Source organism: Chenopodium album, chromosome 5 (assembly GCF_948465745.1).
Source record: "Chenopodium album chromosome 5, dcCheAlbu1.1, whole genome shotgun sequence".
NCBI lineage: Eukaryota > Viridiplantae > Streptophyta > Magnoliopsida > Caryophyllales > Amaranthaceae > Chenopodium > Chenopodium album.
Window position 1 is genome coordinate 26253570 of NC_137838.1, and position 15388 is coordinate 26268957.

General features: G+C 38.3%; 1 protein-coding gene across 1 annotated transcript; it reads right to left on the reverse strand.

The window, feature by feature from the left end:
* Positions 1-13417: 13417 nt before the first annotated feature.
* LOC145632762 (uncharacterized) lies at positions 13418-15041 on the reverse strand. The gene is made up of 3 exons (XM_081685101.1): positions 14501-15041; positions 14164-14414; positions 13418-13768 (listed from the first exon to the last, which is right to left on the reverse strand). The coding sequence occupies exons 1-3, from the start codon at positions 15039-15041 to the stop codon at positions 13418-13420; spliced, it is 1143 nt and encodes a 380-aa protein (XP_081541227.1).
* Positions 15042-15388: the final 347 nt, after the last annotated feature.

Genomic DNA, 15388 nt, shown 5'->3' on the forward strand with positions numbered 1-15388 from the left:
GGGTTTTTTTAGTCCCTTGGGAGAGTTACAGCTCAAGACTGGATTCACAAGGTCGCTTGTACCTGCAAAACAAACGGATCGTCGGATGGTCGGTGGTCCGCCTCCGAAGATTAAGTTAGTATAGGGTTCGGAATAAAACGTGCGGAAATTAAGTTATCTGCTCGGATTCCAAGCTCAGGCGCTGTCTGTTTCTTGAGAACGACAGCTCAGTATAATTGCAATAATTAATGTCACGTTGTCCCCATAAATGAGGGGAATGTCCCTATTTATAGGGTCCTTGGAAAGTGTGCCCTCCCTAGGGTTTGATGACCTAGGGATTAGGGCACGCCGTTTTGCGGCGCCCTCAAAGTTTGGGCCTTGAAGGCCGCCGTTTCAGAGACAATATCTGAGTGACACGTGTCGCTCATTGTAAGAGGCCATTTGGGCGTCTCTAAAGGCGACACATGTCGCTCTCTCATTGGTTCACTTGGGATCATCAAATACCCCAGATCAGGGTTGTATCTGCCTAACACGTGTCACCATCTGGAAGGTCCAAGGTGGCGCCCCTTCCAATGACACATGTCAGGCTCTTATTAGGCCACTTGGCTTGGTATAAAATACCCAAAACAATAATAATTCAAGTGATCGCCAATAATATAATTATTTGTGCACTAATATTCAACCAACATAGATTAAACAGGTTTAGGGTAAACCTATTGATTGTATGTTAGTTAGAAAGCGCACATGAATACGAGAAGAATAAAGTAGAGGCCTATTATTAGGGCAGGTTCTTTCTCTTTTAGATTGGATTTGTACCCTCATCCCCGAACTCCAGACCTATTAAAGTTGACGATCTCTTGGATCGTTAAGCGGTGTAACCTTCACCCTGTGAACGGTTTACAAGTTCCTAAAACTTGTTGGCGACTCTTTTGCTCTAGCTTCCTTCCCTTGGGACGCCACCATGCTTTAGTGTATGATCATAGTGGGGTTCAAGTTTGGGGTAATGCTTGAAATATTCCCTACAGGTACCTATGTCTATGGTATTTGACAATGGACCTCAATTTGAGACACCTCAGCTCAAAACTTGGTTGGGAGATCAAGGGATCTCAAATTATTTTGCATCAGTCGGCCAACCCCAAGCAAACGGCCAAGTCGAAGCCTTCAACAAACTCATCTCAGACGGCATTAAAAAGAAAATTGAAAGAGGCGGAGGTTTATGGGCTGAGGATTTAATTCGTGTCCTATAAGCCATTCGAACAACTCCAAAGGAGGAAACAGGCGAAACCCCATTTCTCATGGTTTACGGTGCTGAAGCCGTCTTGCCCATTGAGCATTATAAGTCGACTCTACGAGTCATGCTATACGATGAAGAGATAAACTAGGAGGCCATGCGGCTAGCATTGGACTCACTCCCAGAGCGCAAGGGCAATGCTGCCTTGCGTCATGAGATATACCGTATAAGAATGACTCGTGCCTATAACAAGAAAGTACACAAACGCCCTTTTAAAAGTTGGGGACTTTGTGTTACGCAAAATGGAGGCAACTGGTAGGGCGAATGAGCTGGGAAAGTTAAATCCCAATTGGGAAGGCCCGTACCGGATTTATGAGGAATTAAGAGACGACACCTACCGCCTGGATACACCAAACGGTAGGCGGCTGCCCAGAACTTGGAATGTAGACAACCTCAAAAAGTACTACTTCTAAGTGTTGTAAATATTTGTAAATAGAAAGCTTATCAATAAAAAGCTGTTTTTGTTTCAAAATTATTGTGTCTATCCCTTTATATACATGCGCCTTATCACATGTGTCGCCTATTTGATTCACAGATGGTACTCTTATTGAATTGAAAATTAAAACTGGAAGTTAGCTACTAACGTCCAAGTAACGTGAGGCAATGGCCGGATAATAAGCTAAACACAAAAAGGTTTAGTGGCTATACAACCGTCTTTCAAAAAGAGACATGAGGCCAATGGCCGGATGGTTACCCATTTTATAAATTCGCCTGCTCTAATGTGAAATACAGCGTCCAGCGACGCTCCTCCGGGTGTTATCGTCGCATAGGGCATTCTATCGCCTGCTCTACAACCGCATACAGACGGCAAAAATTGAACGACCTAATTGGTCAACTCATAGCCGCCTGACCATGGCAATCTAAAGAATGTCTAAGACTGCGGAGGCCGGATGTTAGACACATCAATCGGCTGCCGACTGAAATTCTAACTTAGATTACCTCGCGAAATTATACAAGTCCTCCCAGCAGGGGTAAGCGGACATCGAGTATAATTGGATTATGGCCACCTACATAGACGACTAGTTTGAAAATTAGCCTAAGTAGGATAACTTAGTCTCAGAAACCCATCCGAAATGGGGGGAGCACATAAGGCCTACAGAACTGCCTGCTATTGTGATAGAAAGTTAGCAGGCGGACAAGTACAAACTTTACTTCCTAGTTCATGTAACTTGTAATATTTGTGGCATGATCACTCATCCGGACCCATTTGAAATTGGGTAGGCACAAAAGGCCGCCTGGAAAATATAGGACCGCTTGTAAAAGAAGAATTTCAGGCGGACCTATGCTCACTTTACATTCTAGTTCATTCAACTCGTAATACTTGTTGCATGAACAGTCATCCGACCATGGTAGAATGGTCTAATGACCACCTGCATTGAAAGCCGGATGCTCGATTGGCCGACTACGCGCTTGGCTCAGGGCAATCACCTTAGTGATTCATTGACTCGAAAATTAGTCATACCACCATCCAGTATCACCCATTTTCAAGCCAATCAACCAACTTGTAAATCCAAGCGCACAACCGCCCAGGGGCAAAACCATTCAATATACCATCCAAACTCAAAATTCAAAAAATAAAATACAAGTGTTAGAGACCAAGCGCAAGCATTAAAAATTGACCCATTGGACGGATGATTCATCATTAAAAGCTGACCCCTTGGTCAGCCAAATTCAAAGTTAAATTGTTAACCAGCTAAACAGCCGGTGAAAGTAAAAACGAAGAAATTGTTGATAAACCTAACTCCACATTCGGTAAAGAAACAAGAGTTACTCGGCACGCAAGCCGGAAATGTATTTGAAATGGTCATTCGGTCGCAAAGAAACTTAAAATTTAATCAGCTTCAAGAGAGGACTCGGCTTCATTTTCATCCGCCACTTCTTCAGCTCCCTAGTTCGCCTGAGCATCCAACTCCTCTGTAGCTTTCTCAAAACGATACTCCTTAATGGAGTAATCGTCTTTGGGAAAGAGAGCCTTCCACACCATCTTCATGCGAGTGACACAGTCGGCCTCGTTTACCTCAACGAGCAGCCTTTTCTCCTCTTCTACCCTAGCGGTCCATTTGGAGGTGAACTGTTTTTCTTGGTTAGTTACCTTGTGTTGAAGTTTCTCATTTTGGAGCTTAAGACTATCCGTCTCTTTGCCAACATCTTGCAATTGAAGCTCTTCAACCTTTTCTTTAGCCGCCTTCAGCTCGGCTTTCAGCTCAGTCACCTTCTTTGGGCCGCCTCCAAAGCTTTCTTCACTTGCAAATTCGTAGTCGCCTGTGAGTATAGGATATCTTGAGTCAAAAACTCAGTCTTGTTTACATCAAACATGGATTTGTCAAGATTAGAAGCGGTCCTTAAGTTGGCAGCCCTTACCTCTATCTGCTTGTCGCTGAATGGTTTTTTAAGACCATTAACTTGCAGCAAGGCCTGCATCCGGCAAAAAGAAAGGAAGGTTAGTATAGTCGGCAAAGGCAAGAGTTAGAAAATAACTTAAAAAATACCTCTGCCAAATTTGCAAGGATAACATCAAATTTTAGGGAGCCGACTCCTTAATTGAGTCGCGTTGTTCGGCAGAGACGGCGGCGATCATGTCCTTGGCGATCTGCTTAACATCCGGCGCCTGGGGAGCATCTGCACAATCAATACTAGGTGAGAGGCTGGCATAGATCCGGGCAAAAGACCGGCTAGTTTCAGAGTTGGTCGGCGAATGACTATAAGTCTTGCCCCTATAAGGGTAAGGCAAGAAATCAAAGGCGAAGGTACCTGGGATGACGACCAGATCCTAAGCATTCTTGTCCATCCACCTGCTTGAATGGCCGCTTGGAGAGTCGGCGGCCCCAGTTGGAGGTTTGTCCCTGATTGACTTGGACTTCTCTGCCTACTTCAAAGCAGCCATGACAACTGGCGATTTGCCGCCTGTAGAGGGATAGGATTTATACTGGCTAGCCGACGGCTTGTGAGAAATCGTCTTCCTTCTCTTGACCGGAGTCTGGCCCTCATCCGAAGGCAGCTGCTTTGGGGGCTTTAACCCAAGTGATGGCAGCACAGGCGACATCACCGACCCTTCTTGAAAAAGGCATAACTTTAAAATGAGAAGTTTGAAAAAGGCCAATGGCAAGAAGTCGGATGTAGAGAAACTTACATGCTTAAGCTGCTTTTTCTTGAACATTTGGTTCTTATGCATAACCATCTGGCGGTAAACTGAGGCGCCGCCTCCTGGTTTCTTGCTCGGGTCTAACTGAGAGATGGCTTTTTCTGTAAAAGGCCGAATGAGATGTTGGTAAAAAAAAAAAAAAAAGAAGCAAAGCAAACAAACAAGCTATGCAAAAGACTCATGCGGCTGCCCACCTCAAGGCCACAGGCGGCCAGATAAAAGGGATCAATTAGCTAGTTAAATTCTGGGATATAACTTTTGGGGATAATCTCTTTCTCAGCCCCTTAACAGTTTTTACTTCAACTTTGAAAATCATAGGCGTCAAAATCTGATCCCAGCCTTCATCAGACAAAGGCGGGAGGATGGCTTTCTGACCCAAGAGGTAGGGATTTTGGTTCCTGGAATTGTACTTTCGATTCTGGATGGTATCAGGGGAAGAAATGATGTAAAACTTGTTTCTCCAATCCTTCCATTTATTTTCTTTCCCCAAAGTCATCACGTAACCTTTGTTACATGATAAGGTGAACCACCCGGGGGCGGCTGATTGGGGAGCTTTACTTAGGTAATGCATATGGGCGAAGGCCTCAAAGCTAGGCTCAACGTCCTGCATCCTACAAGCGGCTACAAACCCTAAAATATTAACCCAAGAATTGGGTGATAGCTGCCATACCCCCAGGCAGTACCCATTCAGGATCCTTTTAATAGCCGGATCCAATGGAAATATAAGGCCCGCCTGTATTGTGGCCGAAGCATGAATCTCCATAGCTCTGGTCAAGCGGCCAGACGAATGCGTCGTCAAGGGTAGGAACATTTATTTGGTAGCTGACACCCATGACATAGGTGTCCTGGAAATCCCCCAAGTTTTTCCGCATGGTTCTTTGGGTAGATGCGGATATATGGGTAAAGTAGGGAGTGAATTTTTCTTGAAGGGAGGAAGAATTTTCTTCCTGGCCTCGCTCTATAGAGGCATCTCCTTCCTCAGATGCTTCCTCAACATTCACATGCGGCTCCTCCTCACTTCTGAGATTGCCTGTGTTAGCATCCGACACTACTACAAAACTCGTTCAAACTCGACGCTTTTTTTTCCTAATTCTCGACACCAAAAATCGTCAAAAAATTAATTCTCGATGCTTTGGTAAAGCGTCAAGATTTTGGCCGTCGAGAATTCTCGACGCTTTAAGGAGTCAATAATGTCGACCCTTTTTCCTGTCTAAATATATCTTTGATGCTTTAAAGCGTCGAGATCATCGACACTTTTAACTGCCGAAGTATTTGTTTGTCGACGCAGGTTAATGTAGGCATTTTCATTTTCGCGGCTCATAGCATGTTTTGGCGGGATATTAGGTGGACGTTTAAAAGCGTTGAGAATTTAAGTTTCCCACTTTTCTTAAACATTATATTAGGACAGTGGAATGTTTCAATACATTACGACATATATGTAGAAATACCAATCTGAATTTGCAATTTGAAACAAATAATACACATATTAAGAGGCTAGCTAGCTAACTAGCTAGGTAATATAATAACAATAGTACGTCTAAAATATATAGTCTTAAATAATACACCGTACCATAAAGCTTATCTAATAATATGTTTGAAATACTACATATTACAATTATTCTTAGCTAATATCAATATCCAAAAGACAACCTTAAAGCTAAATTATACAATCTATAACTTATTAAATCTAAATAGTCATCTCCAAAACCATTCAAATCTAGCCAATGAATGTAATAATTACAAGTTTCTTAATCTGAGTCAATGGTTAAACGAGTTAAGCATCCCTTGATTCATATCTTCCGCCTCCATAGTCTACGGAGTCATCAGACACCTGAAATTGATATTAAAAAAAATGTAAGTAATCTTCTATACATAACAAACATAACTCCCACAAACTAATAAATACATATAAAATAACAGTGCAAATTATTTAGAAAAAAAAATTAAAGGGGCTAATGGCCAAAGTTGCTGCACGCTTTGAATCTCTCATGAAGACGATCAATCTGCTGCAGCTTGAATCTCATTAGATAATTCTCTATACCACATTGTCTAGGTTAGTGATCATTTTTTACAAACATTGTATAGTTATGAATCAGATATTACTTGAAATAAATTCCTAGAACCAACTACTAAGATATATCAAAATTGATTACTTTGGTTTTGCAAAAATAATTAAGACAGTTTCCCCAGGTCTGTAGCAAAACAGTCACTCTCAAAACAACCGCTCTAAAATTATTTACAAAACAATAACTGTCAATGATTACCTCTCACACCCTCAGGTCTGCAGCAAGCTAAAGCCCACACATCACAACTTTTGCTTCTGCCACCCTTACCTCCCAATTAGCAATACTCTGCTACACCCCTGTTGCCTTGATAGCCCCTTCCTCGTCCCTCACAACAGTTACCAAACTACAACGCAACTCCCCAATAAAGCCCACATCTACAATCACTTTCATAGCTCCTACAAGCGGTGGAAGCCATCTAGCAGTGGAACCCAACCCCCAAACCCTATTGAAGCATACAAATTCTAAGCACAAACTGAGATAATAACAAGTCATGTGACAAACTATTCTCAACTTCTTATTTTTTGTTTCTGTTCAATGCATTTATACCAAACTATTTTCAGATCTCAATGTTTAGAATTAACCAACTATAATGTAGTGATTTGATTATCATATTTATCTTATAATTAGGAAGCCCCAAATCATATTTATAAGCTCAACTGCCTCGTCTACTCTACCCCCTGCTCCCTGATGATCTAACCTGATGATTTACATTATAGAAAATGCCTTACCTATTCCACCTCTTACTCACTGTCCCAAGCATATACTACCACTCCCTGCTTTATTTTATTAAGTACTAAAGCCTGCATCTATAATCACTTACATAGCTCCGACAAGCGGTGGAAGCCATCTAGCAGTATAACCCAACCCCTAAACCCTACTGAAGCATACAAATTCTAGACACAAACTGGGATAATAACTAGAGTCATGTGACCAACTATTCTCAACTTCTTGTTTTTTGTTTTCTGTTCAATGCATTTATACCAAACTATTTTCAGATATCAATGTTTAAAATTAACCAACTATAATGTAGTGATATGATTATCATATTTATCTTCCAATTAGGAAGCCCCAAATCACATTTATGAGCTCAACTGCCTCGTCTATTCTACCCCCTGCTCCCTGATGATCTAACCTAATGATCTGCATTACAGAAAATGCCTCACCTATTCATGACCTCCTACTCACTGTCCCAAGCATATACTACTACTCCCTGCTTTATTTTATTAAGTGCCTAACCAATTGAAATAAGTACAACACCAACAACAAGAGAAATGACAGTGAATTTGTGGCAACGAATTCACAACACCAAAGTAAAAAAATACACTTTGATAGATAAAGTCATATGAACAAGGAAGTGAGGAATGAATTCACTATATTACCCGAGGGTTAGCCATACGTAGGCTAGTTGTGCAGCATCTAAAACTTGTGACGAACCTTCTCCACTACGAAACGATTCTAAAACCTGTGAAAATAGTGTTGTCATTGTCTTGAGTAGCTTTGTATTCTCATCACACTTTTCTTTTATCTCTTCATTTTGCTTATGAAGTTCCTTATTTTCTTCCTTCAAACTTGACACCTCCACTGTCATGTTGTCCATTTCAACCACTCTTGTTCTTTTCCCAATCCCTTCTTTTCTAAGTACACCACGCACACCATGAATGTCTCCTTTTTGAACTCCAAATCCATAGGCTAGTGGTTTTTATGGAATTTGGCCAGCATATAGTGTAGCCTCAAAAGCCTCATTCTCTATGTCTATATGCGACTTAGAACCAGAAGGATCTACTAGCTTTAAGCTTTCAGCCTTAGCCTTAACATCTTCTTACAAAACAAATTCAAAAAATACATGATGCTAGTAAAATGAACTAAAACTAGAAGCTAAACAAACAGGAAGAATTAATACCAAAAACTCTTCTGATCTGTGCCTTTAAAAAAAAGTCCCATCCTTCCTTCTATAACATGAGTGCCAAAGTTCTTATAGGCTCATTTCTTCTCCGTGCTCATCTTCCTATTAGTTATAATGCATAGAGAAATATAATTACATATGTTATATATTTTTGCTGAAAACTCCAACCATAATTTATGCATCAATATACATTATATTGGCAATTAAAGGGTAAAATAATCATACATAATCAGCACGTCTATTTGCAAAACTTGTACCACCTGAATAATGAATTTGGTTCAGAGATGCTCGTGCTTCTTTTCCGATCTTAGACAATTCCTACAACAATTCATGAAACCTTTAATATTTAACATAGAAAATATATGAACCAAAAAATATGATTTATTTACGATTGCTCTATTGTTTGAAACTTACTTTCCCCTTCTTGGAGTTCCATTACTTGACCAAATTGACCCAATTGCTTACTCCATTTGCGGGATTATCACAAATTTCTCTTATTGATTTTTTAGTTGGTTTGAAGTACCGCTTCTTAAGATCATGTTTATAACCCCTCCAAATTTTATCAACACGCTGTAGAGCTTGGGTGTAATACTTCTCCTCATTGGGGATCACAAAGCGATCCTTTACAAAAATATATAATTCCGTAAATAACTATTAATATGAACAAAAATTTTAGTAATATAAAGATGGAAGGTATACATACCCTTATTAATTTAATGATGTCTCCCTTAAAAGACTGGTCTAACTCATGCCAAGTCTTTTCTGAAAGTGGGCAATAATTCTCCTCCTTTGCAATGCTACCAAGGAATTGGACCAATATATGCCCACCTTTCCGAATCGGTTGACATAACTCATTAAAGTTCACAACATATTTAACTCCATTGTTATTCCAGACCTCAATTAGCAGAATGTGACCGCTAACTAATTGCTCAACATCTATGGAAAAAGAAAATCAAACACTTAAACATATTATAGACAACAAAAGAACATTAATTATCTTATTTAAAAAACTGAATACACTATATTTTAACTTAAATTTCAGACCAGGTTTAAACTTCATAGATTTTAGACTAGTTTTAACTTCATAGATTCACTAAACTCAATGATTTCATGGTTAGATTCATAACTGAGTTCATATATGATCTAAAAACTAGAACCATTGTGTTGTTAAATAACAATTAAGGATATTGTCATTTTGCTGTCCTTATTTTATTTGAATTTTACTAATTTATTTCGTGATCAGTACACTAACATATCAATATATATAAATAAATATGCCAATGGTTAGAACCTCCTCCTTGTCATCATAACCAATTGTACTAAGCCATTCGGGAAGCAATGCGCGACGTCGAAGCTTGAATATTTTGGATTTCTCCTTTGTTGTTTCATCACATGCATGCTTTTCTTTATCCTTATTTACTGTGGGTGAATTTTTTGTTGGATCAACTTGCATTTCTTCTTCCCATGCTTGATTAGAGGTATATGAGGTTGAAGGGAATGTAGGTGGTTTGGATAGCTTCGAAGGTGGAAATTTAGGGGGAATATCAGAGGTGTTTTGTGTAGAAGATGAAGGGAATCCATGAGTGTTAGTTATGCTTGGATGGAAAGTTGCATTAAGTGCCTTATCCAGATTTGGATTGCTTTTTTGAGGTGGAGGGTGTGCACTTGTGTTGGTAGTAGAAGATGAAAGGAGGTCTTGTGTGTTAGTGATGCTAGAAGAATTTGGTACATTATGTTGCTTCTTCCGAATATGATTGCTTTTTTGAGGAAGAGGTTGTGTAGTAGTATAAGATGAATGGAGGTCTTGAGTGTTAGTGATGCTTGAAGGAGTTGGTGCATTGATTGATTTCTTCCATATAGAATTGTTTTTTTGGGGTGGAGGCTGTGCACTTGTGTTAGTAGTAGAAGATGAAGGGAGATCTTGGGTGTTGATGATGTTTGGAGGATTAAATGGTCCCCATCTACCATTCGCTCCCCATGAATTTTGGACTAAGGTAGAAGGCATTGTAGGTTTAGGCTGATTTTTTAGTGGTTGTTGTTTTGGGTGTTTTTGTCCCTCGGGAGAGTTACAACACGAAGTCTGATCCGGCTGAGCTGTATCTGCAAAATAACGGAGACTCCAGGTGGTTGGAGCTCCGCCTCTGACGGTCAAGTTAGTAACTTGAGAAGGAATAAAGAGAACGGAAATTTAGGTGGGTATCTGCTCGGATTCCAAGCTCAGGTGTTTCTCTGATGTGAGATAATGCAAGTGTAATAAATGGTAAAACGTGCCCTCAAGAAGAGGGACATCTCCCTATTTATAGGGTCTTTGGGAATTGTTCCCCCGATTAGGTCACTGAACCCTAATCATTGGTGGGCCGCGCCGTTTTGCGGCTTTCTCGGGATTTGGGCCCGAAGGCCGCCTTTTCCCTTAATTTATGGAGTGACACGTGTCAAGCAGGGATTGGTCCACTTTGGGCCATCCTGAGGCTGACACGTGTCATCCTCTGATTGGACCACGTGGCGGGGTAAAATTACCCTAAACAGTTGTGATGATTGTGATGATACAAATTTTGGAACCTTATTTAGTACAGCATCAGATGCAGTTGTTGTCCTTGTTCGTTTGCTACGATAACTCATATTGATGAACTTGAAAGGGGAAAAAAGGACCAGAGCAATTGTAAGAGAAGGCATTGTAGGTATTCTGGAAGACTCAAAGCAATTTTTAAAAGGGGAAAAAGGACCAAAACAATTCATCTCTCATCAGACACATAAAGTTCAACAAAGTTAATTTCAATATCACAAAATAGTCTTATAATATAAACAATTAACTTTTTTTTAGAAATGACTAATTTATGCAAGATGGATACCTCTAACCACGCAATCAACCGAAACCAGTGCTATTCTGATCTGTATGCAACACGCCTTGCACCTGCCAATCAATGAAATAATTTTTTTTTTAAAAAAATGGATAAGGTACATGTCTGGTGGAATAATCATTGCTCAAGTAGAAAAATAATCAAAATCGATATAGATTAAAGAAGAAAATATATATTATTCATACTTTCAACATTAACAAAATGTTTTGAAACAGGAAAAAAAAATAATGCATTAAACGATTAAAGGAAAAAAAAAAACTAAGTCTCGCCCATATTAAACAAGTCCCTTGGCTTAGTCTTAACAACATGTAACCATCCTTTATTTTTCTCATCCTCGATATAAAAAACTTGTTTTGCTTTACATGAGAAAATAAATGGATCATCATGCAAATTTCGACCAGTGTGCGTCAACTTCGAGAAATTCACACAAACATTCCCATTACGATATCTTTTCAAACCCCTTGTTATATCAACCCAATCACAACGAAACATTATAACCTTGTGGGAGCCATAATAATCTAATTCAAAAATTACTTTAAGTCTTCCATAATACTCTTGGCCTTCTGCCTCTAACATAACACCAGAATTTTGTGTCTTTCGATATCGCTCACGATCCAAAATGTCGAATTTATAACCATTGATGATAACACTTTTTATCCTTTTACATCGATTACTTAAACCACCGGCCAAGGCTTTTCTCAACGTTCCTTCTGGTGTACTATCATCTATGTTGTGGATCTATGTAAATAAAATTAAAAAAAAAAATTTAATATTAGACCTGTGTTTGACATTCTATGTTTAAAAAAAGTAAAAAATAAAATAACTTTGATAGATTGTAACCTGATTTTGTAACCACTCGGCAAATTCATTGATTATCCACTCATTTTCAATGGTTTCGTTCACTTGGAATTGATTCTCTTGCTTTTTTTGGCATATGAAATCATTTTAGACATAAAAAAGTTATGTTAACCATAAAAATAATAGTAAGTAATCAATTTGTTATTAACTTATTGCACTACTTACTCAAGAATTGGTTTCATCTCATCTGAATGAAGCAAAACATAGCGATGAGCTTGTTTAGACTTTTTTCATCAAGACAAAAATTTTCTTGCTTTCCAACTACAGGACAGCCCGAATAATATAAATAGATGTTGTTTACCACACCATCTTCATTTCTTTTCGGTCTGTTAAATATGATCTCAACACTTTCTAAATATCTGGAACAAAAAGTAATTGGCTCCCATAAAAGAAACCCTTCCGCAATAGACCCTTCAGGTTGAGCCTTATTGCTTACATGAGATTTCAAAAATGCCAAGTACCTAATATATATATATATATATATATATATATATATATACATATACATATATATATATATATGGAAAGTTTGACATAAATTAAAGTTAAGATCTTAACCTTTCAACCGGATACATCCATCTGTAATGAACTAGTCCTCCAAGTCTGACCTCATCCACTAAATGAATCAATAGATGAACCATGATTGTGAAAAATGTTGGTAAAAATTCTTGTTCCATCTTACAAAGAGTCAAAACAAGCTTAGATTGAATGTCATCTAACTCTTTGGTATCAATAGAAGTTGAACATATCTTCTTAAAAAAGCAAGACAACTCCTCAATCAAGTCAATAACCTTTGTGGCATTCGATGCTCTTAAAGCAACCGGAAGGATGTCTTGCATTAGTATATGATTTTCATGGCTTTTCATATTGATAAGTTTACGCTGCTTCATGTTCACACATCTTTGCAAATTAGATCCATATCCATCTGGAACTCTAAGCTTTTGTAAGACTTTTAAAAACCGTTCTTTTTCTTCTGTAGACATGGTGTATGAAGCAGGAGGCATATAATTTCCTCGACTTGAATCAATCCAAAGATGAGATTTTACGTTCAACTTTTTAAGGGCTTCTCTTGCACTCTCATCATCTCTAGTCTTGTCCATATCTAAAAAAGTTCCTAACAAATTGTCACAAATGTTCTTTTTAATGTGCATAAAATCTAAATTATGTCTTAAAATATTGTGTTCCCAATATTCCAAGTCAAAAAACGTACTTTTCTTTTTCCAAAGAAGATTATTAGAATCTTTCTCATCATGGTCATCATCAAATTTATTAGTTGATGTCCCACTTTTCTTTCTCTCTCTTTCATTGGAGGGTTTTTTTTTACTTTCCATAGACATATATAATCCTGTATTGTTCTTTCAAAATGTCTTTCCCACTTGTAGGAACTGGAGCAACATCGTATTCCACTGTCCCATCAAATAAATGGGCTTGGGAATGATAAGGATGATCAAGTGGCAACCATTTTCGATGTCCAATGTAGCAAATTTTACCACCAAAATTATATGAGTTAGTGGAATGAGCACAAGAAGGACAAGCTTTATAGCCTCTGGTACTCCAACCAGACAACATAGCGTATGCAAGAAAGTCATTTATAGTGGAGCGTAAGGCTGCTCGCATTTTAAAGCTTTCCCCACTATATGCATCAAAGGCATCAACACCATTCCACAACAACTTTAACTCATGGATTAATGGTTACAAATACACATCAATATCAATGCCTGGACTATATTTACCGGGAACAATCAAGGACAAAATAAATGATGATGGCTTCATACAAAGCCATGGTGGTAAATTATAAGGAATTAAAACCACGGGCCAAGTACTATAATTAGTATTCATAAGACGATATGGATTGAAACCATCACTTGCTAGACCTAACCTAACACTACGAGGATCAGCAGCAAATTCTTGATATCTTTCATAAAAAATTTTCCAAAGTTCACCATCTGCTGGGTGCCTTAAAACCTTATCGTCCTTTCGACCAAAATGCCACCTCATATCCTTTGTTGTTTTAGATGACATATAAAGTCTTTTAATCTAGGGATAAGAGGAAAATATCGCAATACTTTAGCTGACTCACCCTTTTTACACGATTCTTTACCTTTCTCACTTGTATGGCCTTCCTTCTCTTTCACAGTTTTCCACCTTGATGTATGACAAACATGACACTCACTTTTTTCAGCGAATTCGCCCCAATATAACATGTAATCATTTGGACATGCATCAATTTTCTCATACCCTAATCCCAAGTCCTTAATTATCTTCATGCCCTCATAGTAAGACGATGGAAACTTGTTAATTTGAGGAAATGCATAAACTAAAAGTTCAAGCAATTTAGTGAATGACTCAGGAGACCAATGGAACATACACTTAAGGTGAAACAAGTGCAAAAGAAATGATAACTTTGAAAAAGTAGTACACCCCTCATATAAACCCTCATAAGAAGTTCCATTAGTCTTTTATACTTGAGATCCTCTTCACTAGAGTAAGTAGATGGATTTACATCATCTACATCACAATGAAAATCAAACTCTTTATGCATATCATATGAACTACCCACTTCATGCATATCATATGAAGTCTCCTCTTCGTGCATGTTATGGGATTCAAAAAGAGAGTGTGGAATGTCAGAATTAAATGCTTCTCTTAATAAACCACCCATATCATCTCGCCCTACTACCTTTTCATTAATAAGGGTTTCTAAGGTATTGTTCCCTTCATCAAGACCACAATGAAAAACCCATTTTTGATACTTCTTAAAAAAGCCATTACACAAAATATGTCCTTTTACTTCTACAGATAACCATTTATTTACTTTGCATTTATTACATGGGCATTTAGTTTTCCCATATATAAGAGTCTTCTTAGCAAGTTTAATAAATTCCATGCAACCTTTGTAATATTCAGGTTCCCCATTGCACAAATCAATCCAACTGGTATCCATTTCTACAAAAAATCAAATAACTTATTCTTTTTATATTTTAGAATAAATCAAATCAATACAAGAGAAATATAAATTAATAGTCATGTTCAACATCCCACCTAAAGCATGATATTCTTTGGTCGTAAGCCATATAAGATTAAGTAGTTGTATACACCTAAAAATGTCTCCCAAAATCAAACCCGATGATGTACAACCTTTCACCGCCACTATTGGTCTGGTTCAGTATTTAATCCCGGAGAGTGCTTAAAAAATCGTGTTTAATTAAATTCAATTTTTGAATAGTCCATGGATCAGTCTTGATGTTTAGTCAAAACATAGTTTTTAATTTTAGACCAAACCTTTTCATT

Coding starts and splice junctions, on each gene's coding strand:
- LOC145632762 (XM_081685101.1), bottom strand. CDS start 15,041: ATGGATACCAGTTGGATTGATTTGTGCAATGGGGAACCTGAATATTAC. Junction 14,415..14,500: donor GGGTGTACTACTTTTTCAAA/GTTATCATTTCT, acceptor TTGAACTTTTAG/TTTATGCATTTCCTCAAATT. Junction 13,769..14,163: donor AAAAGGGTGAGTCAGCTAAA/GTATTGCGATAT, acceptor CATGAGTTAAAG/TTGTTGTGGAATGGTGTTGA.